Source organism: Microcaecilia unicolor, chromosome 11 (assembly GCF_901765095.1).
Source record: "Microcaecilia unicolor chromosome 11, aMicUni1.1, whole genome shotgun sequence".
Lineage (NCBI taxonomy): Eukaryota > Metazoa > Chordata > Amphibia > Gymnophiona > Siphonopidae > Microcaecilia > Microcaecilia unicolor.
The window spans coordinates 179,070,384-179,092,503 of record NC_044041.1 but is presented as its reverse complement, the minus strand read 5'-3'; the positions used below and the strand labels follow the sequence as shown (position 1 = coordinate 179,092,503).

General features: G+C 43.8%; 1 protein-coding gene across 2 annotated transcripts; it reads right to left on the bottom strand.

Moving 5' to 3' along the window:
* Positions 1–546: 546 nt before the first annotated feature.
* LOC115480559 (suppressor of cytokine signaling 5-like) lies at positions 547–19,261 on the bottom strand. 2 transcript variants are annotated; one of them, XR_003943843.1, is made up of 3 exons: positions 19,126–19,261; positions 1,265–3,226; positions 547–1,166 (listed from the first exon to the last, which is right to left on the bottom strand). XR_003943843.1 is itself a non-coding variant. In XM_030219323.1 (2 exons), exon 2 carries the CDS (start codon positions 3,031–3,033, stop codon positions 1,735–1,737), a length of 1,299 nt encoding a protein of 432 aa, XP_030075183.1. In that variant the 5' UTR covers positions 3,034–3,226; positions 19,126–19,261; the 3' UTR covers positions 549–1,734. The 2 variants fall into 2 exon arrangements, 1 of the variants encoding a protein (XP_030075183.1); XM_030219323.1 differs by having other exon boundaries at positions 549–3,226.
* Positions 19,262–22,120: the final 2,859 nt, after the last annotated feature.

Below are 22,120 nucleotides of genomic sequence, written 5' to 3'. Positions count from 1 at the left end.
CCCAACTGCAAAGGTCTGAAAATACAAATTAATGCACGCCTCTACCTTCTCCTATTTGAGCACGCAAATGTGGAACGCGTTACCACGCAATCTGAAAGCGACCAACGAACTGGCCAACTTCCGTAAATTACTAAAGACTCATCTCCTTGAAAAGATATACCACAAAGATCAAAACATGTAAAAATCTCCAAATATACCCAGAAACTTCGTAACGCGTCTAATGTCTTATAATGTCTTCTGCTATACCACTATCTGTATTCCTAATGTATGTTAATGTGTTCTGTAATACCACTATCTAACATTTCATGACCATGTAACCCAAAATCCTCTGTAAAACCAAATGTATATCCTCTTCTCATTTTCAGTATCCATGATGTATTGTAAGCCACATTGAGCCTGCAAAGAGGTGGGAAAACGTGGGATACAAATGCAACAAATAAATAACAGTCACATTCTTTCTATCCCAGTAATCACACAGTAGCTGTTTTCTGTGTAGGAGGCTGGGCCCTTGCCTATGCTTTAATTCTCTGAAAGGGTCTGCTTTTGCACCTATCTAGGCTACTTTTCATTGATATACATCTGGCTTTAAATACCTCAAACTAACCACAACCCAGGGAGCTGTAGCATTTTGAATAATTAATTTTTATTAAGTAGCAAGACAAGTCCAAACAATGACAAATAACATGGTAACTTTTTGTTAATACAAAAATAATCCTATACTCCCCCCCTCCCATCCAAAATAAAATCCTGTATCACACTCTGTGGTAGTCCTTGCACCAAATCCAGATAACCATTATAACACTCCCCTCCCCACCCCCCAAGGATATAACAATCATGGAATTTGAACAGTTAATTTAATACCCAACTTTGAGCTCTGAGGCATAGCCAGCCACACTGGTTCCCACACTTTGGAGCTCTAGCATTTTAACAACATATGTTATCTAAACTCAGCTACAGCCTAACAGAGGCTCTGTGTCTTGGACACATACTAATACCCTTAGTTTCAGGCTTTTGCAGTTCTCAGACCTCTACAATTTTCTCCCTTTTTAACTTTCTTAGCTGTAGTGCATTTTGTAAGTTTATTCCTTTAAGTTTCAAGCTGTCTTCCCTGAGAAGATCAAAACTAAGAACATTTAGGATATCATTGGCCAATGGAATACAGGCACCTAGAAAAGGTTAAACAGCAGGTAAGACAAGAAAGAAACAGGAGTAGAAAAGAAGCTACTCTATAAATACTAACATCCCTGAAGAGGCTCACACTTACCTGTGCATGTACTTCTAAAAACTGCAGTTTTCTTTTATCAGAACTCAAATAGCATTTCAAGCTAATAGGATTTAAACCAACAGTATTGGAAATGTGCTGTCACCTACGTGAACAGTAATCTTTGCTTTTAGTGTCATCCCCTCAGGGCCACGTTTCATAGCAATATGAGTGAGAAGCATTCTGAAATGAGTCTCTGCCTCCCAAAGGTGGAGAGGAAAAATGAAAGCATGAAATTTGTTCTCAAAATTTCTGTAGTTTCCAGTGTTACTCAAATGTATCCAAGAAGCAGCAGACATACTTGCCTACAATGTTCCAACTTCATTCACACACCACCAGGAATCAAGTATTCAGCTAACTCTAGTATCACAATGGCTGTAAGCTGCTAGAACCATTAGAACCATCTGTTCAAGTATGGAGGAAGTGAGAACATCCTTTTTTTCAGAGCAATATTAAGTGGCAGAAAAAGCCAGTCAGTTCCACTGCACATCCAGCCTCCTGATTCGTACTCTCTGCTTGTAGTGGTATTCTTTCAGATATGCCTTCAAAGAGCTGGGAATGGGCAGGTTGTCTATACCATCATAAGAGGTACAACTGGCAATCACTGCACGGCACAGATGCTGCAGGCTAAAGGGCAGTGTCCGGTTATGAGGGGTAGAGAGCAGAGGCTCAAAGAACATGCAAGTATTGGGATCTTTGTAGTGCTCCAGCAGGCCTGTCACTGTGGTAGCATAGAACACATTGGGGTCATGGACATCAAAGCTAAAGTTGTGGTTCCATTGCTCAATCCGAGCATGCAGGGAGCGGCCATAGCGCCGGAAACTGACCGAGAACAGATAATCTTCCTGAGCTGAATCCCGCAGCAGAAAGGTCCCCTCTGGCTTCCCCTCCAGAACAGCCTCTGCCTCATAGCGGTCCATCACACCCCAGTAGCAGGGCAGGTTAGTGATGCGCAGCAGGTCTGGCACCAGGCAGTGTATGTAGTCAATCTGTGTGTGCACTCGAAAGCCATCTCGTTCCTCCAGCCTTTCTAGTGTTCCTGGGCTCATGTGCTCTGCCACCCCTGTTTTTATCTCCTCTTCCTGACGTACCTGCAGCATGGCACGATTGTCTCCTGCCAGCTCATTCATGCCGTGAGCTAGCTTAGGTCCTAGTTTGTACAGTGGGTTTACCTGTGTGGTGACTTCAAAGGTGTGGATCTGTGCATCAGGTGGAGGTTCAACCCCCTGTTCAATGCTAATCCTCCTTCGCTCCCGCAGTCTGTCGTCCTCGTCTTCCACAGTGCTACAGCTCTCTAGGAAGCCACTCTGCTGGGATATGGGAACTGTGTGCTGCTTTATCAGGTACCACTTGTGGGCCAAGTCTGACCCTGCTGGGAAAGGGCATGTATCTAGCATCAACTCACTTAGGTGAATCTTGCGATGGGAGGAAGACAAACTTTGTGGCTGCTCACTGCTGCTTTTAATAGGAAAACACTGGCCCACAGCATCCTGGATTTTCTGCTTTAGTGACTTGCTGGGAAGCTTGCAGAGTTCCAGACCTTCCAACTCCTGTAGAGAGGGCACAGTCTCATCTGCCAGCGATAGCTGTCTCTCTGGAGAAGGGAGTTCGCCGGCTGCTGCAGGCTGCTTTTCTGTTGTTTTGTTCAGATGCCGGCTCTTCCTGTTCTGCCTGCCACCCTCCTCTTTTCTCTCCTCAGACCTGCCCTGCCTTACTTTGGGCCTCGCCCCCTTGTTTTTGGCTTGCTCACTGCCCTCGCCCAATTGTGACATCTTTTGGCTTCAGACCTGTTATTAAATGTAACGACTGGCAATGTTGCTGTCTTGTGGCGTACAGAAAGGCAGTGAGTGTCGGCAGAGAGAGTCCGTGTGGGATGAAGAGGTAAAGCTGCAACTCTCTTGTGGACACACAAACCACCTTCCCTTCCTCTGTTTTCATATTCAGGAAGAGGAGTGCCAGCAGAAGCTGCAACAGAAATATACAAAATTACTATATGACATTCAATCAATAGTTCTGTTACTCTAACAACTGAGATGAATGATGCAAGAGAGGGAGTAACCAGAAAGAAGAGCATATTGAATCTTCCATTGTAGAAAGTTGTTTGCCTCTCATAAAACTTGTTTCAGTAAAGAGAGATATACTCTAGCTCAGTGTTCACTGCAAGGCCCAAGAGCCAAAGGGGCCCTCATTGTGATTCTTGGACTTGCCAATCTCCCATCCCCCTCTAAAGGCAGGAGTGATGCCTAAACACTCCTGCCTTCAGTGCCACCATCTTTCAAAAGGGTGCCACCTAATCTGCTAAGAGTCAGTATGCACCACTAGGGGTCAGGCACTGTATTTTGAAAGATAAATTCATTTCTATGTAGAGTTGGGAAGTCAGGTCAGGGTCAAGGGGGGTATTTACAGGCCTCTTTTACAGACAGCAATACACAGGTTTAATTAAAGACACTTAAAATATAGCTGTGAAAGGGGAAGTATGACTAAGAGATAATTTTAGAAACAGGGAGATCTGTTCCAGCAGTTGGTAATGGAACCCACATTGTATAGAGCGAGGCTAGATTTAGTGCTTATAAACGGGGGAGAGTGTTTCTGATGTTATAGTGGAGGATCATAATCATTGGATGGTGTGAAGAGGGTTCATTTAAAAGTGAAGGCTTTAGTAATCAAAAACAACTGTTCAGATGGGGGATTACCTCAAGGAGTTTTCTAGATGGGAACCTAATCTAATCTGAGGCTTCTATAACACCAGATTCCCAACAGGGTTTGAGGTGGTTAACAAAAGAAACATTTAAAATACAATAAGCAAGTTAATTAAAAACAATTACAATCTAGCATCAAGTGTTAAATATTTACTAGATATATTTCTGATGATTGATTGTATAAACTAGTTAAATTATACAATCAATCATCAGAAATATATCTAGTAAATAGGTCTAAAGGCTTCTCCGAAAAGACATATAAAAGTAATCCAATCTTAGCTCAATAGGAAGAGATCTCCAATGATTAGCTGCCTGGTAGGGGGATAAGATCTTTCATGATTTTTCTTAGAGACGACAACATACTGGAGGAAATAAGAGTATTACTGGAAGAAATTGGAAAGCAGTAAGTAAAACTGAAAGAACCTATTGTAAGGGCAACAAACTTTTCTGTAAAGAAAGTAAATAAAAGTGTGTGTGTGTGGAGGGGGGGGGGGGGTTACGTGATGGTGGCAGCATGAGCAGATGCCTTGAGGCGTGACTCTGATTCTCTGACTTAAGAATCCCCTGTCTTTTGCTTAAAACTAAAGATGGAATAACTTTCGGATTTTAACTGAGCTGGAATGTCTAGTGTGGGGCACCGTATGGTCTAATTCAAATGCCTTGATCTGCTTGTTTAATCCAGTTATGCCGATTAAAGCAGCGTGGCTTAGCAGAGAGAAGGCTTATGTTCCAGCAATCGGGGGCAGCTCTGGTGGCTTTGTAAGAAAACACAGTGCAAGTTTGTATGCGGCATCTTTCCCAGTTATTAGATAAGCTTGCTAAACTGCACACAACTATGGAAGAAATCAAAGAATGTGTTGCTGGGCACTTGCACGCCTCCAACAGGCTGAAGAGCACATCTCTACCCAAGAAGACCGAGCAACGGTGGCAGAGGAGAGGCTGGGATCACTCGAAGCACAAGTAAGAGCCCTAACAGAGTGAATAGAAGATCAGGAGAATCATGAGAGTTGCAAAAATATCCGTTTTTTAATGGCATACCAGAGAACGTGAAGGGCACAGAACTGATAGAGATGATGAACATTGGCTTCCTCAGACTGTGGGCCATCCTAGAAGTGCAGGCCCAGTACACGTAGAGAAAGCATATCATATTGGTGTACGATGGAAAGAAAGTGGAAGGCCTCAGTCTAATAACAGTGCACTTCTTAAACTATGCCATAAAGGTCAGGCCGCTGGAATTCTGTAAGAAAAGCCACTTGGAATTTAAAGGGTCAAAACTGCTAATGTTTGGGATTTTTCAGCTAAAATTTCAGAACAGTGCAAGGTACTGGCACCATATTGCTCCCAATTTGCTAGGGTGAGAATCTCGTATGAGAACTGCAAGCTGAGGGAGGAACTTTGCACTTTCTTGGATAATTCCTATTAGGTGATGCACTAGGATTGATACTAAGTGTTTCAACAGCGCCTGCTTTCAAGTCTGATATTTATATATGTGCCCTGTTTCCTCTCCTAAGACTGTACTTTTCCAGAGTGGCGGTATGGTTATATACTAGTGATAGCTTGCATCCAAATACATGTGCTCCAGCACTAGTACATTTAATCCTGGTCTGGACAATTCTAAGTAATCAGGTTATCTTGGTGTGGACAATTCTAAGTAATCAGGTTAGCCTATCAGGGCTCAGCCTGCAGAGAAGTTTGTTGGACATTCTTGTGGTCTCAGGCAAGGCAGTGCTCTTTGGGTGCTAGCAATCGAATCTTGCCCTCTGGGTTTCAATGACATATATTACTGGAGGTTGCACCCTGGTGGAGTGGTATAACACCCAGAGAGCAGTTCCTGCTGGCCTATGACTTTCAAGAGCATTTATCAATCTCCAGGCTTCTGCGTTACTTAATGTTATCTTCCTTACAGTATGCATATTGTTGACTATGCTCTGTGTGGACAGTCAGTGGATGCTCTAATAAGGTTATTCTACTTTCTTTTACGTTTTGTTATGTACGAGCATGGGGTTTTGGGGGGGGGGGGGGGGGGGGGGGGGGGGAAGCCGGGTGGGAGCTGTACTGGCAGGATGGTTGGGATAAGGGTAGATAACAGGAGGGATGCGTTTATTGGTGGAAGAGTGCATATATGGGACTGTTTGGATTGGCTCCTTTTGAGGGTTACGCTTTCAGGATGAGGTGATGCGCATGGGAAGGATCGGGGGCCGGATTGATGGGGCTGGGGGGATTTTAGGGTGATTTTGGGATAGTGGGGATGGGTAGGATAGGGATCCCATTTAGGAGTTGCTGTATGGTATTGCTTTTGTAGTAATTTACTGGGGTGGTTCAGCTGGGAGGCTGCTATTAGACCTAATCTTGGAGACATTAAGCTGCTGTCAGATGTATTCTCACATTGTTGGGATGGGTAGCATAAGAGCAGCCACCTTGAATGTAGATGGCATTCATTCTCCAGTGAAACATACAAAAATACTGAGCTTTGTAGATGCATGAAGGTGGACATATTGAGTATGAAAGAAACCTACCTTACCAATTCACACCAAATTGAAAAAAGGATGGGGTGAGAAAACTTTCTTTTGCCTCTTAATGTTAGACAATGGGGCATAGCAGTACTCGTACACAAAGTGACTGCTTCTTTAATACATAATATTACACAAGGCCCTGAAGGCAGATATCTAATACGGCTGGGAGAACTTAATGGGGAAAAAAAGATTGTTTTGTGTTCTAAATGCACCTAATTTGTACTATCACAGATTTTTTTGCACCCATTAGCCACACTGCTAGAGAATCGACTAATAGTGTGGGGGGGGGGGGGTGGAATTTTAACATCACAGCTAATCCATTAATAGACGGGGGGGGGGGGGGGGGGGGGGGGGGGGGCTGCAAAGGGAACAGAAGGGAAAGGTGTTAATTTTCTCATGAATGACCTGGGCAGCTTGGCGCATTTTGTACATGGAGTAGCATAATTATGTTTTTTTTTTTCAAGTGCACAAAGTACATGCAAGGCAAGATTATATTCTCTTATAATACCTGAATATATGTGAACAGCTTTGAATGTAGTTGCAAAAACCTCAGAAAGGCTGTATATCAAGTCCCATTTCCCTTTCCCCTTATCCTTCTTTTTTGTCTTTGGTGAGAGGAGCTGGAATAGATGATGGGGTGATATCAGACCAGTATGGTTTGGGGTGGATTTGGGACTCAGGAAAAGGCCCCTTGTGGTTGCAGGATGAACCCAATTCTCTACTTAGACTTGACTTCGGGAAAATTTTTCCAGGAAAAATTGAGTCACTACCTTACAGATAATGATCCTCAAGAATTTGATCCTATAGTTTTGTGGGAAGCAGGAAACACAGTTCTCAGGGGAAAGATACTATCTGCACACACAAGGAAAAAGAATTTATCACTTGCGACCTGGATTGGCCACTGTTGGAAGCAGGATATTGGGCTAGATGAACCATTGGTCTGACCCAGTATGGCTATTCTTATGTTCTTATGACAAGACAGCTTCACTCCCTACGGGGTTTCCTTACTTGTTGAGCAGAGGAAAGTGTACGTCAAAACTGCATAAAGATCCGGAAACAGATTAACCAGGTTCTCAATCAAAGAGCATAATAATAGCCCATTGCCAGGGTCATGTGACGCAGGGCCTCTAGTCTGCCACTGAGACCAAGTGGCCCAGCAATTGTTTGGAGACCAGGCCTTCCAGCTTCCTCTTCTACACAAGACTGTGCGCATCCTTTCGGACAACACGACAGAAGTGGCTTACATCAATCATCAGGGTAAGTACCCAAAATCATCCTTTGGCTCTGGAGGTGGAGATGTTGATGTCCTTGACCGAGCACCATGTCCAATACCTCTCTGCGGCTCATGTTATGGGAGTCTCCAATCTGGCGCCAGACTCCCTCAGCTGCCATCTGCTGGAGCCGGGAGAGTAGTCCCTCTCTGACTCGGCCTTCTGGGATGTGGTGCTTTGTTGGGGGGGGGGGGGGGGGGGTCGTCATTGTTCCTTCATTCCAATTCTGGACATTTGTCGGGTGGCCCTGTGGTCATCGTCCCCCCCCCCCCCCCAATCGTTTGTGAAGCATTACAGATTGGATGTGCAGGCTCGCTGGGAGGCAGACTTTGGGGCTATGGTGTTGTCTCAGGGTTTGTCTGTTTCCTGCCCTTGTTAGGTACTGCTCTGGTACTTCCCACTTGTTGGGAATGGTCTGGAGCAGACTTATGAAAGGCAAAATTAGATCTTAACTGCTAATTTTCTTTACTTTTAGACTCTCCAGACCATTCCCACCCCCTTCTCTCTGCATTCTTTCATGTTATATTGGGGGTTTTTTTTTTTTTTTTTGTTACATTTGTACCCCGCGCTTTCCCACTCATGGCAGGCTCAATGCGGCGGGCAATGGAGGGTTAAGTTGAGGCAGTGAGCAAAAGAAATTGAATAATTCTGAGAAATCATATGAAGGGTTAATTTTGTTTAAAGGTGCTCAGATATTATTTTAAATTCTCAGTTCTGCTAGCAAGTGAAGGAATGTTATCTGGTTTAAGTTATTTACATTTGCTGGGCTGGGTTAGAAAGGTCAGACACAGGAATTTCTTTCAACCTTGTGAGGGATGGATTGCTAAGCAAACACATGTATTCTATTATGAGCCGGTATATAGCAGGCTGTTTGTTTAGGATTAGTTTAAAATGCTTAGAAGAAATACTGTTTAGAGAGAGGCAATAGATTAGTATTTACAAGTTTTTGATATTTAGAATATGTTTACTCTGTGTAGTTAAATGTAGAATGTCTGTTAAATTCTGTATTACTCTTTGTCTGCTGTTTAAGACTGCAGTTGAGGAGATCAACATGTGGTTAGACTTATCTGCAGTTCTGGCTGGTTTAATATATAAGCTGATAGGTGAACGAGGTCAGGGCTAGTTAGCTCTCGTCTCCTTGATTAATTATAAGCTAAGTGTAGGACTGGGTCAGTTTGAGGAATACCAAACCTATGTAACTGATATTTCAAAAGTAATGATTGGTTGAGGCAAGGTGACCAATCTATTCCTTAAACCAATTGGGAGTAAAGGGGGCTAGGCTAGGAGGAGGGCTTAGGACCCTATTTAAGTAGGAGCAGAAGCAGTTTACGTCAGAAGGAGCTCAGAAGAAAGGAAGAAAGCTGGAAGACAACAGGAGAGACAGCATAAGAAGAGAAGCAGCTGAGACAAAGACACAGAGAGCTGAGAGAAAGACACAAAGAGCTAAGAGAGGAGAAGAGAGCTAGAACTGATGTCCTGCTTTGTTTGCTGGCAAATAAAGAAGATTTCACTCTCATTCTGGTGTGTGCTGTCTGACTCCTGAAGCATCACAAATTCCTATCCCAATTCCTGCAACAAAGTGACTTGCCCAGAGTCACAAGGAGCTGCCAGTGCTGTGAATCGAACTCAGTTCCCCAGGACCAAAGTCCACCACCCTAACCACTAGGCCACTCCTAGGTTGGTCTCCTCGGGGTGTGATTCTGGATACTAGTGGGATCTTTCTGCAGGAGGAGGAATAAAAAAAACCCAGCAACATTATGACATTTTCTTAGGCTGAGCCTTTAGCCAGCCTCGAGTGAACAACCAGGTTCTAGGATGAGCTACAGCATTTCTTTCTATTCTGGTTGTTCTTTGTTTCCCCATTGACTATGTGCATTCAGGGAGTTCTGTTCACACCATCTTGGTGTAATGCTGAAGGGGGCAAGACTGCACAGGGGTTAATACAGACAAGTCTTCAGAAGTTTCTCAGTCTCCCCCATCTGCTGGAAGGAGGGCCTAATACTCACTCATTGGGAATGATCTGGGGAGCCTAAAGGAAAGAAAATTAGCAGATAAGATCTTATTTCTCCATTCACTTCTACCTGTTTTACGCCACCCAGGATTTTATAGACCTCTATAATAGCTGCCGTCCACTGTCTCTTGAAAGCTAAAGAGCCCTAACCACTTTTGCCATTCCTCATATGGGAGGGCAGCGAGGACTATACAGTTAAATAAATATAATCCCCATAGGTGGGGCAATAAGATGGGCAAGCTACTGGCCACATTAGCAGAGCAGTTATGCATAGGACAGCCAAACAAGTGATAGCCCATAAAAGAAAAACATTTGGGTTCCCTGGTAACCAAAGCGGTAGCTATCCAGACAGCATTTGTACAATTTTATCAATTTTTGTATGATAGGGGCCATTAAGATGTAGCTATCAGAGAAGAGTTCATTTGTGGACTGCAGCTCCCTTCCTCGACACCAGCCCAGATGGTGAGCCATAATGCCCCAATTTTGGGGATACAAATAAAACAAGCAATTGTCTTAAGCTGGTAAAAAGCCCCTGGGCCTAAAGGCCTGGAACCTTAATGTTAAAAACTTTTAGAGAATCATTTATTTGGCCCCTTCAGGGAAATCTGCCAGGCTTCATGTACTTCAAGGCAGATTTGACTCATGTTACTACTGTAATGTTACCCAAACCAGGCAAGGATAACGAGCTGTTGGACTATTGCCTTATTTCTTTATTATACCAGGACATTAAACTTTTTGCTACTATTTTGGCAGCCCGTTTTGGGAAATTTTTACCATTTTTAATACTCCCAGACCAAACTGGCTTTGTACCAGGAAGGTACACTTCTACAAATATTCTTAAAGCGCTGAGTGAACTGGAGACAAGCGGAGGACAACCAAGAGATGATGTCACTAGCTTAGATGCAGAAAAAGCGTTTGGTAAAATATAGGATCATCTTCTTGGGTGTTATCTGTTTGGCATCATGAGAGAATTTTTGGCAGGTGTGTATGCCCTATACAGCTATCCCGTTGCACAGAGTTTGGTAAATGGAGATCTCTCACCTACATTGGCATGGGAGAGGGGTCACAAGACAGGGTTGCCCCTGTCAGCTATGCTTGTTCTCTGTGTAACCATTGGTAAGCAAAATTAGGCAATCTGATAGCATAAATGGGATTACAATCTGGTCCCCAGAGTACAAAATCAACCCTTGGCTGATGACACATTGATTTTTTTTTTGTGTGTGTAGCCATCCCAGGTAGTGCAAGAGCCAGCAGCTCCCATCTTTTCCATTGACATGGTCCAGGGGTCCATTAAAATACCTGGGAGTATATCTGAACTTGGATGCGCCATTATTTATAAGAAAAATAAAGGGAGAAATTGGATTCTATCAAGACCTTCTGTCACAGCTGGAAAGATTTACCTATCTCCTCCTTAGGACAAGTGGCTTTGGTTAACATGGTTCTTCTAAAGCTACTGTACCCTCTCCAAATGATGCCCCTTTGGCTCATGTATAAAGATGAAATGGCAAGTCGGGGGGATACTGACTTCATTCATATGGAAAGCCCGATGGGCACAGATTCACTATAATAAACTCACCTAGATAGAGTGAGGGGAGGAGTTAACCTGCCTGATCTTACTCTATGACTAGTAAAAAAGGCCCGTTTCTGTATGAAATGAAACGGGCGCTAGCAAGGTTCCCCCCCCTCCCCCGGTCTCTCCCTGCGTACCCTCCAAGTTGCATGCGGTCCTCCCTGCCCCCTCTGTTTGTAGACAGGCGTGGAGATAAGGCTATGTAGTGCAGTGTAAGCAAGGAAGGCAATTTGGTTAATCGCTGGTTCCCCTGCCCCATGCAGCCGTCATCACCATACACTCAAAAGAAAGCAAACCTGTGAGGTGCTGCATCCACGTTGTCGTTGAGGTGTTGGCGGGACGGCATGATTGTAAGTCCCTCCATCGCACCCTCCGACGTTGAGTCTCTCTGGCTGCCTGCATGGCCCCCAAGCGGTTTTGTGGCGGGTGTGTACGCTCGTTTTCGGCGCCATTTTGTTTTCGTCGGCGCACTGGAGCGTGTTTCCCTCCTCCATTTCCTTAGCGTTCCTTTTGTTGATGGAAATTGTTCCGCCGTCGACGTCATCATTTCCGTACTCCTCCCTTTCCGTAGCGTTCCTGTCGTTGATGGAAATTGTTGCGCCCTGGACGTCATCACGTTCGACGCGAGGGCGTGACAGAGAGACATGGTCAGTGGAGAGGCTTCACCACCACGAAGGAACGAACCCTTCACGGAAGTGGGTGGAGCTTGGGGGCTTCATTAGAATATTGGGGTTGCAAATTATGTCCGGATGGGGCGTGGCTGAGGGCAGGTGTATGAGTGAGAGTGAGTGGTGCTGACAGGCTACAACAGTACAGGGCTTCAGTGTTTCCATGGCACACAGTGAGCTTCAGAATTGGAGGTGAGAATTATTTATATAGATGTGGTAGCTGTGTTGCAGTGGATTCATGAAATGTATGCACCAGCATACATTTGGTCAGATGATACCTTACCACACACATTATTCAATGCCATTCAAGGGGAAAGAGAGTATGTTTAATCACCTTTACTGCACCCTCTGATGATAGCTTGGGAGTGGTGGAGGGCCAGATTGGAGGCGGGGGATCAGTGGGTCCCTCTCACTTCCTGGAATCTGTGAACAACCCCGACTTCCCTGTAGGTCAAGATACATCCCCCTTTGGAAAGTGGCTTCAGGGATGCTATAGATATGTGGAGCAAGTGACATTTCTTTTAAATCTTGTCAATTAAAGTGGAATCTCATTACTGCATGCTTTTTCTTCTATCTTTAACTTAGGCATTATTACAGTGTCTGAGGAGCCCAAACACTGGATAGATACCCCCTCACTATTTTTTATGCAGATGCCTGTATGTCATAATACTGGCAGTTTGGTACAGCTTGGGAAGGGAGCAGAGACCATATCCCCCCCCCCCTATTTTTTTAATCAAACTAGCAGTGAACTGGAGCTCACAGATTGGGGAGGAGGTAACAGAGAAAGAGCTGTCCCTTAGTTTTCTCTTAGCTTTACAAGTTATCCCTGATATGAATCTACATGAAATTCAATCCAAACTACTGTATAATGTCTATATTACAAAATGTGTGGGAAGTCCATGGGTATTTGGGAAGATGGGCTGGGGCAGCTTAGTGTATCACTTTCTAGAATGCCCCAAGCTTCAGCATTTTTCATCTGGGATGATCAATCGTTTGGAATAAGCCGTAGCGGAGAAATTAAATGAATTCTTTGCTTCGGTCTTCACCGAGGAGGATTTGGGGGGGACACCGGTGCCGGAAAGAATATTTGAAGCGGGGGAGTCGGAGAAACTAAACAAATTCTCTGTAACCTTGGAGGATGTAATGGGTCAGTTCAGCAAGCTGAAGAGTAGTAAATCACCGGGACCTGATGGTATTCATCCCAGAGTATTAATAGAACTAAAAAATGAACTTGCGGAGCTACTGTTAGAAATATGCAATCTGTCCCTAAAATCGAGTGTAATACCGGAAGACTGGAGGGTAGCCAATGTTACTCCGATTTTTAAGAAAGGTTCCAGAGGAGATCCGGGAAATTATAGACCGGTGAGTCTGACGTCGGTGCCGGGCAAGATGGTGGAGGCTATTATTAAGAATAAAATTGCAGAGCATATACAAAAACATGGACTGATGAGACAAAGTCAGCACGGATTTAGTGAAGGGAAGTCTTGCCTCACCAATCTAATGCATTTTTTTGAGGGGGTAAGCAAACATGTGGACAATGGGGAGCCGGTTGATATTGTATATCTGGATTTTCAGAAGGCGTTTGACAAAGTGCCGCACGAAAGACTCCTGAAGAAATTGCAGAGTCATGGAATCGGAGGTAGGGTATTATTATGGATTAAGAACTGGTTGAAAGATAGGAAGCAGAGAGTAGGATTGCGTGGCCAGTATTCTCAGTGGAGGAGGGTAGTTAGTGGGGTCCCGCAGGGGTCTGTGCTGGGTCCGTTGCTTTTTAATGTATTTATAAATGACCTAGAGATGGGAATAACTAGTGAGGTAATTAAATTCGCCGATGACACAAAATTATTCAGGGTCGTCAAGTCGCAGGAGGAATGTGAACGATTACAGGAGGACCTTGCGAGACTGGGAGAATGGGCGTGCAAGTGGCAGATGAAGTTCAATGTTGACAAGTGCAAAGTGATGCATGTGGGTAAGAGGAACCCGAATTATAGCTACGTCTTGCAAGGTTCCGCGTTAGGAGTTACGGATCAAGAAAGGGATCTGGGTGTCGTCGTCGATGATACGCTGAAACCTTCTGCTCAGTGTGCTGCTGCGGCTAGGAAAGCAAATAGAATGTTGGGTGTTATTAGGAAGGGTATGGAGTCCAGGTGTGCGGATGTTATAATGCCGTTGTATCGCTCCATGGTGCGACCGCACCTGGAGTATTGTGTTCAGTACTGGTCTCCGTATCTCAAAAAAGATATAGTAGAATTGGAAAAGGTACAGCGAAGGGCGACGAAAATGATAATGGGGATGGGACGACTTTCCTATGAAGAGAGGCTGAGAAGGCTAGGGCTTTTCAGCTTGGAGAAGAGACGGCTGAGGGGAGATATGATAGAAGTGTATAAAATAATGAGTGGAATGGATCGGGTGGATGTGAAGCGACTGTTCACGCTATCCAAAAATAATAGGACTAGAGGGCATGAGTTGAAGCTACAGTGTGGTAAATTTAAAACGAATCGGAGAAAATTTTTCTTCACCCAACGTGTAATTAGACTCTGGAATTCGTTGCCGGAGAACGTGGTACGGGCGGTTAGCTTGACGGAGTTTAAAAAGGGGTTAGATAGATTCCTAAAGGACAAGTCCATAGACCGCTATTAAATGGACTTGGAAAAATTCCGCATTTTTAGGTATAACTTGTCTGGAATGTTTTTACGTTTGGGGAGCGTGCCAGGTGCCCTTGACCTGGATTGGCCACTGTCGGTGACAGGATGCTGGGCTAGATGGACCTTTGGTCTTTCCCAGTATGGCACTACTTATGTACTTATGTACTTATGAATGTATTTTGGGAGCATTGTGTGAGCAAGCCTATAAGTTCCTCCTTTAAGACTCCATGCAGAATTGGCAGACCAAGGGCTACTAGAGCACCAGCAGAAGTTTCTCCTGTGGGCCCTGATTTTGGCAAAATGAAGTATATTGCAACAGTTCAGCAGTAGAATGCAGATGTCTCAGATGACTGCTTCAGAATGTATGAGGCTCTCCCAAAGGAATCAGAAGTCAAATATCTATTATAAACTCTGGGAACAGTTTCAGGGGCAGTCAGCTAGAACACTTACAGACATGGGGGGGGGGGGGGCTAATAAAAAATGAAAATGAATGGCGCACACAGGTGACACGGATGAGTCATGCAGTGTTAAACTCTTATGTTAAGCTAGGTTTTTGTACTGTGTTCTATTCACCAATAACAAGTTTAAAAGAAAAAGTAAGACAAAAAAAAGGCCACTTTGATTCTCCACAGTAGTAGCTGAAAAGGTAAGGAAAAATAGGTTAGCCTTCATAAACTAGAAGAGATTGCAGAAAGAGGAAGTCTGGTAACAATATATGAAAAAAAAAGAGAGAGAAGCTGGTAAAATAGTCAGGAAAGCAAAGATGCAAATGAAGAGAAAAATAGCCAGCACGGTAAAATGGGGGGGGGGGGGGGGGGGGGGCAAGACATTTCTTAGATATGTTAGTGATAGTGCAAAAGTGGCACTGAGACTCAAAGGTGAAGGACAGGAATAAGTAGAAAGTGATAAAGATAAGAAGGAATTGCTTATTACTGTTCTGTGTTCACAGCTGAAGAGTTGGGAGCAGGACCACAGGAGACAAACACAAATAGGAATGGAGGTGTGGTACATCCTGAAGGATTTTCAGATGACTCTGTTCATGAGGAACTAGCTAAAGTAAAGGTAGATAAAGCGATGGGGCCAGATGGAATACATCTGAGGGTACTGAAAGAACTAAGGAAATTCTGGTGGCTCCACTGGTTGACCTTTTCAATACTTCTCTAGAGTCAGGAGTGGTCCTGGAGGAGGGCAAGTGTGGTTTCTGTCCACAAAAGCAGAAGTAAGGAAGAGGATAGGAACTACAGGCCAGCAAGTCTGGCTTCTGTGGTAAGTAAATTAATGGGAATGCTTCTTAAACACTAGTGAAGTTTCTGGAATCCAATGGATTACAAGACCAGAGGCAAGTCTTGTCAGACAAATCTAATTAATTTCTGACTAGGTGACTAGAATTGAATCAAGGGAAAGCCCTAGATGTTGCGTATTTAAGACTTTGGCAAAGCCTTTGACACAGTGCCACATAGATGACTAATAAATAAAACAAGTGCCCTCAGTAAGGCTGAATGGGTTAGAAACAAGTTGAGTGGAAGGTGACAGAGGGTAGTGGTAAATGGAGCTCTGAGTAAAGAGACGTTACTAGCACGTGCTGTAATCACAATTTCTGACCCATTGTAGTATGGCACGCACTGACCAAGAAATGCACCAGTTCTTTTGTGTGACTGCTTGTCTTCTTCAGCACTTTGTTTTTGATTTGCTCTAAGACCTGGACTCCTGATGAAGGCATAGGCCAAAACACCAACTGTGTTGAGTCCGTGCTTCAGTGGAGTCTGATACTTTTATCTGATATGCTGTCTTCACGCAAATATTAATAGAGACGTATTTTATTTGAAGCAGTTCAGCTCAGTGGTCATTCCTACTCCTGCTTTTTGCTTGGCGTACAAGATTTGTGGTTATGGATGTCACAGCCCCAGGTGGGAACTTAATTATTAGTGTTCACTTACTGCCTTTTTGAGGAAATTCATCCAAGCTGGTGTATAGCAAAAATAAGGCAGGCATAGACAATAGGCTATTACAACAGTAAACATAATCAAATAATTCACATTATGGCATAGTATGCTACTTATAATGTCAAAAGAATACCATTGAAACATTTTAATAGACAGCATAGGATGTAAGTGGAGATGAAACATTCACACAAGAGAAAATAAGGGTGGCTGACAAGGCAAAAATGCACACGAAATCAGAAAACATTGATGAAAATATATCTGTTAAAATAGGAGTAGATAAACAGGTCTTACAACCGCATGTACAGCTGCTGTTAAGTCACACACACAAAAAGTATGTAGCACCCTCCTCAGATAAGGGAGGAGTAACTACAGAAGAAATACTCCCCCTCCCTGTACACTAGCCCAGGTAGAGACAAGGGGCTCTTATTAAGAGATCATTTAGTGACCATAACTCCCCAGCTTAGCCCTCACCTTGCTCTATTACAGGTTTACTTTTTAATGCCTTTAATGCTCCATGGTGCGATCGCATTTCAAAAATTGTGTTCAATTCTGGTCACCGCGTCTCAAAAAAGATATAGTGGAATTAGAAAAGGTACAGAGAAGGGTGACAAAAATGATAAAGGGGATGGGGCGACTTCCCTACGTGGAAAGGCTAAAGCAGCTAGGGCTCTTCAGCTTGTAGAAAAGACGGCTGAGGAGAGATATGATCTCTTTATATAAAACACACCTCCAACGTTCTGAAGCCTCCAAAAAGTCCCAACGTTCTAAATGCATGAGTGTTGGCCCCGCCCCATATGTAAAATGTCATGACGTCGAGGGCGGACCAATGACACTCAACCAATCGCATAGTGAACCCGTTACTAAGCGACGGAACGTGACATAAGACACATCGCGGAACAATGAAAACCAGCAGCAACAGTTGCTACGCGACGTCAACAGCAATGCTAAAAGGACCATATAGATCTCTGCTCTCCACACAAACAACGGACACGGAGGGCATATGAGGGAAGGAAAAAAACCAGCAGATACACACACACTCTTACTCTTAACTGGCTATAATGAGCAACTGACCTGCCACTATCACAGGGACTGCTAGCACCTCTCTCTCTCACACACACACATACGGGACACAGAGGGGATGGAAGACCAGGAACGAATCGTTGGGTATGGAGGGGGCGGCAGGGGAGATAAGGCAAGAACTGCCTCAAATGTTTGTGCTGTGCTATGTACAATTATAATGCTGTCTCTTCATTTTGACCCTACCCTTTCACACACACGCACGCACACACACACACACACACACACACACTTACACTGCCTGTATCTCACCCACACACGCACTCACACATATATACACACTCTCTCACACAGACACACAAACACGCCTCAAATGGTTCAGCTGTCCTATGTAAAATTTCACTGCTGTCTTCATTTTCAACCTACCTGTGCACACTCTCTTTCACTCAGACACACACACTTTCTCTGTGTCACACAGACACTCATACATATACACACTCTTAGCGCCCGTTTCATTTGTTTACGAAACGGGCCTTTTTTTTACTAGTAGGTCTATAAAATAATGAGTGGAGTCCAAAAATACTAGGACTAGGGGGCACGCAATGAAGCTAGAAAGTAGTACATTTAAAATGAATCTGAGAAAATATTTCTTCACTCAACCTGTAATTAAACTCTGGAATTCGTTGCCAGCAAATGTAGTAAAAGCGGTTAGCTTAGTGGGGTTTAAAAACGGTTTGGATGGCATTTTAGCTAAGTAGGTGGTTATAAATGATTTACCCAAGATCACTAAGGAGCCAATTTGAACTTTGGTTATCACTCTAGTGCTCTGACCATTAGTCTACTTTTTCCTCTACAGCTCCCTTTCTACCCCCTTATTAGCCGCTGCCAGGTTCAATCATTGTGTATCTCTCCTGTTCTCTCGATCAAAACGGAACAGAATACAAAAGGCTTTTAGTAAATTCCTGCAGGTCCCATGAAACTTACAGTGCCCCCCCCCCCCCCCCCAACTCTGTTCTGCCTACTGCGAATAGTCGAATTACAGACTGGATCAGATCACATGCAGGACCAGAATCAAAGTAATCTTTTCGATGTGTGTGTTTTTCTGCCTGTCAAAGTTAACCCTGCAGCTTCGTGCTGGCAATCACAGGTAACTCGGTTAAGAAGGAAAGCCTTCAGAATTAAAACAACTTATATTACTGGTAATAAAACACTAAACTAGAGCATATATTTAACCCACTGCACCATCTATCAACAAACTTGCCTATTCATAGATTCTCAGAGCCTACACCGATAGCACTGCTCACATTTTCACTAATATACTAAAAACGACCCCCTCAAAAAAAAACAAAAATCTCCATACAAATTTACAGCTGGCAACCCTACCCACCCATCATTTCAACAAAAGAACAGTCGCGGGTAACATCCAGCGCTGCTGCTGCCCGGATAAACCTCGCCCAACGTACAACTCACCACACCCTGTATTCCCCTCCATAAACAAAGGTTCATTTTTGTTTGGCTTTTACTCACATCACTGCCCAGTGCTGCCCTTTTAAAGGGGGAGAAACCTGAAACAGCCTTCACGACTACACTACAAGCAGACTGTTTTCCTTAGCCGGCAGAAGTGAGGCCCCCGGGCCGTCGCGCTCATGACAACAGGAAGGCAGAGAGGCAAAACCGGAAGTGAAGCGGCCCAGGAGGCAGGACTCCTGGACTCGGAGGGAACCAATGACATAACAGGCAGCTGTTCTGTGGAGCGACGTAAAAATAGAACCGAGTTTGGGTGAGGACGTGAAGGGAGGTATGCGCGCGGGTGCGTGTGACTGGCAGACGACACGAGATAGAAGAAAACGGTTGAGGGATGGAATGTCAGGGACAGGCTGCTGGGCTTGGCGGGAAACTCAGGGAACTGGGGCTCGTTGAATACCATAGGAGCCGATGCTGGGGGTGTATTGAGAAAATTCCTTGTATGTGTCCAAGGAAAGGTTATTTCCATTGGGCTTAACACCCCCAATCATTTTGAAAAGTTGGCTCCTATGTTGAGAGTACAGTTGGCTTAATGCTATTGCTCCCAGGGAAACAAAAATGACTGGCTTAAGAAATTTACAACAGAGGCAGGGATAAACCTTTTTTTGCAGTAAAAGTAAAAATATTAAATGGGTGTTTTACAAGTACAGTGACGAAGGCACAAAAAAATTTGCTCTTAAGTGAAAGTTATAACGTTTTTGCCTGTTACAGGGACTCTTTTACTAAGCTGGGTTGGTACTAACAAGCACCAAAGGCATCAAAAATGGCTTAACGTGGGAGCTGCAAAGTTAGTTTTACCATATGTGTGTAAATCACAATTTTTATTTATTTATTTTTTTGGTGGGAGCATGTTAAGGGCAGAGAATGAGTATGGATGCACTAATGAGCTAGTTTGTGTGCTTTGCCACCACCCAAACTGGTTACCAAGTCCATAACATGGGAGCCTTTAACACAGACTACATAGGAGGCAGTAAGTGTTCCCAAGGTAAATTTTTTTTAAACAACTGCTTGTTAATGCTAAGATCACATGGCCATTAATGAAACAAACTAACAAAAAAAAGCTTTCTTTGACATTGTGTTAGAAATGGGCTTAATACGCAGACCAACCATATCTGGTATTGGCACCCTCACAGAAGAAATATCTGGACTTATAGAGGAGATTCTTAAACGCTCAGATGTGCACAAGACAAACAGCTTCATACAAGACATCACAGACTTTCTGAACAAATTGGAAAACATCAAGCAGCTACTGCCAGGTGCTCTTCTGATCACAATGAATGTATAATCACTATACAACAACAATCCCCATGCAGATGGCATAGTTGTATGTGATAAATTCCTAAAAACATCCACCCCAGGACTACCAATATACACCAGAAACTATTACAAAATTAATTACATTTATTCTAACTCAGAACTATTTCTGTTTCAATAATCGTATTTATCTGCAAATCATGACTAGAATGGCACCACAATATGCAAACCTCTTCATGGCAGAACTGGAGGAGACATTTTTACATGCATATCTGACTGTCTACCCCCTAAAGGGAGAAGAGACTCAGACAATTTTACAGTTCTTTCAATGCTTACCATCCTTCAAATTCAAAATTTACTATTCCACAGAAAAAGTAAACTTTCTAGACATCATAATCTCTATCAACAATGGCTTTATAAAAGCATCTATCTACAAGAAACTGACTGACAGATGCACAACTCTAGCTTCTACCCTTCACAAAGAAAAAACATTCAAGCCACATTATACCACCACATCTGCTCTGATGTAAGAGACAGAGATAAATACCTCAAAATCCTGACTGAATCCTTCAAACAAAAAGGATACAACCCCAAAATAATCTCCAAGAAGACTGCCTTTTCTCTTAAAACACTCCTATAAGAAGCCTCCCCAGCCCCAACTGCAACCTTTCCTGCCCACTGTAAAACCACTTTCTCATATTGCATTGCCCTTCACTCTGCATTAATTAGCATGGACCCGGCAAAGCAGGAAACAGGAGGAATGGAGCCAAAAAGTGCTGCATTGTGGGGGTTAGGAGAGAGAGATAGGTGGGCAATGCTAGCTAGTTGAAGAGGAGAGAAGTGGGGCAAGGCTGGAGGGGAGAGAGAAAGGGGCAGTGCTAGCTGTGGTGTGACAAGAGATGGAGCAGTACTGGATGGGAGGGGCTAGAAAGATAGGAGCAGTACTGCATACCAAGGGGAGAGAGACAGGCAATACTGTATGGTGGCGGAGGGGAGGGGAAGTGGAGATGCTGAATGGTGGGGGAGAGAGACAGGCAATACTGCAGGGGGAGAGAGAAAGAAACATTGGGGCAATACTGTATGGGGAGAGAGAGAGATAGCACTGAATGGTACAAGGGTGGAGGGGAGATAGAGAGATGAGGCAATGCTGGATGGTGGGGCAAGGGAGAAAGACAGGAGATTCTGAATGGTAGAGGTGGGAAACAGGAATTAGATAAAATGCTGGATGACAAAGGGAGAGAGACAAGAAAGGAAAAGCTGGATAGCAGGGAAAGACAGACAGAGGAGATGTGGGATGGTGCTGGAGAAAGGGAGAGAGAAGATTCTGGATGGCAGGTGGTAGAGAGAGGGAGAGAAAATGCTAGATGACAGGGGTATAGAGAGAGAGGAAACAGTTAATGAAAGATGGGGGAATAAGAGGAAGGAGAATGAGAGTCTGGGTGAGGGAAAGAGATGTAAAGCTGTAAGTAGATGCAATACAGAGGGAGATAAGACTGGATAATATGAAATCTGAATGGATAGAGACACAAAAAAATGGAATAAAGCTGAAAGAAACAGATCAGTGTTGGAGTTGGATGTAGTAGATGAAGGAAGAAGCCAGAAGCAGAAAAAATGGCAAATAAGCAATAACCAGAGACTGGAACCAACAGAACAAAATTAAATGGCCAGACAGCAAAGGTACAAAAAAGTTTTATTTTTAATTTAGGGTAAAGTAATGTGGTAGTCATGTTAGACAACTTTAAAA

Coding starts and splice junctions, on each gene's coding strand:
- LOC115480559 (XM_030219323.1), bottom strand. CDS start 3,033: ATGTCACAATTGGGCGAGGGCAGTGAGCAAGCCAAAAACAAGGGGGCG.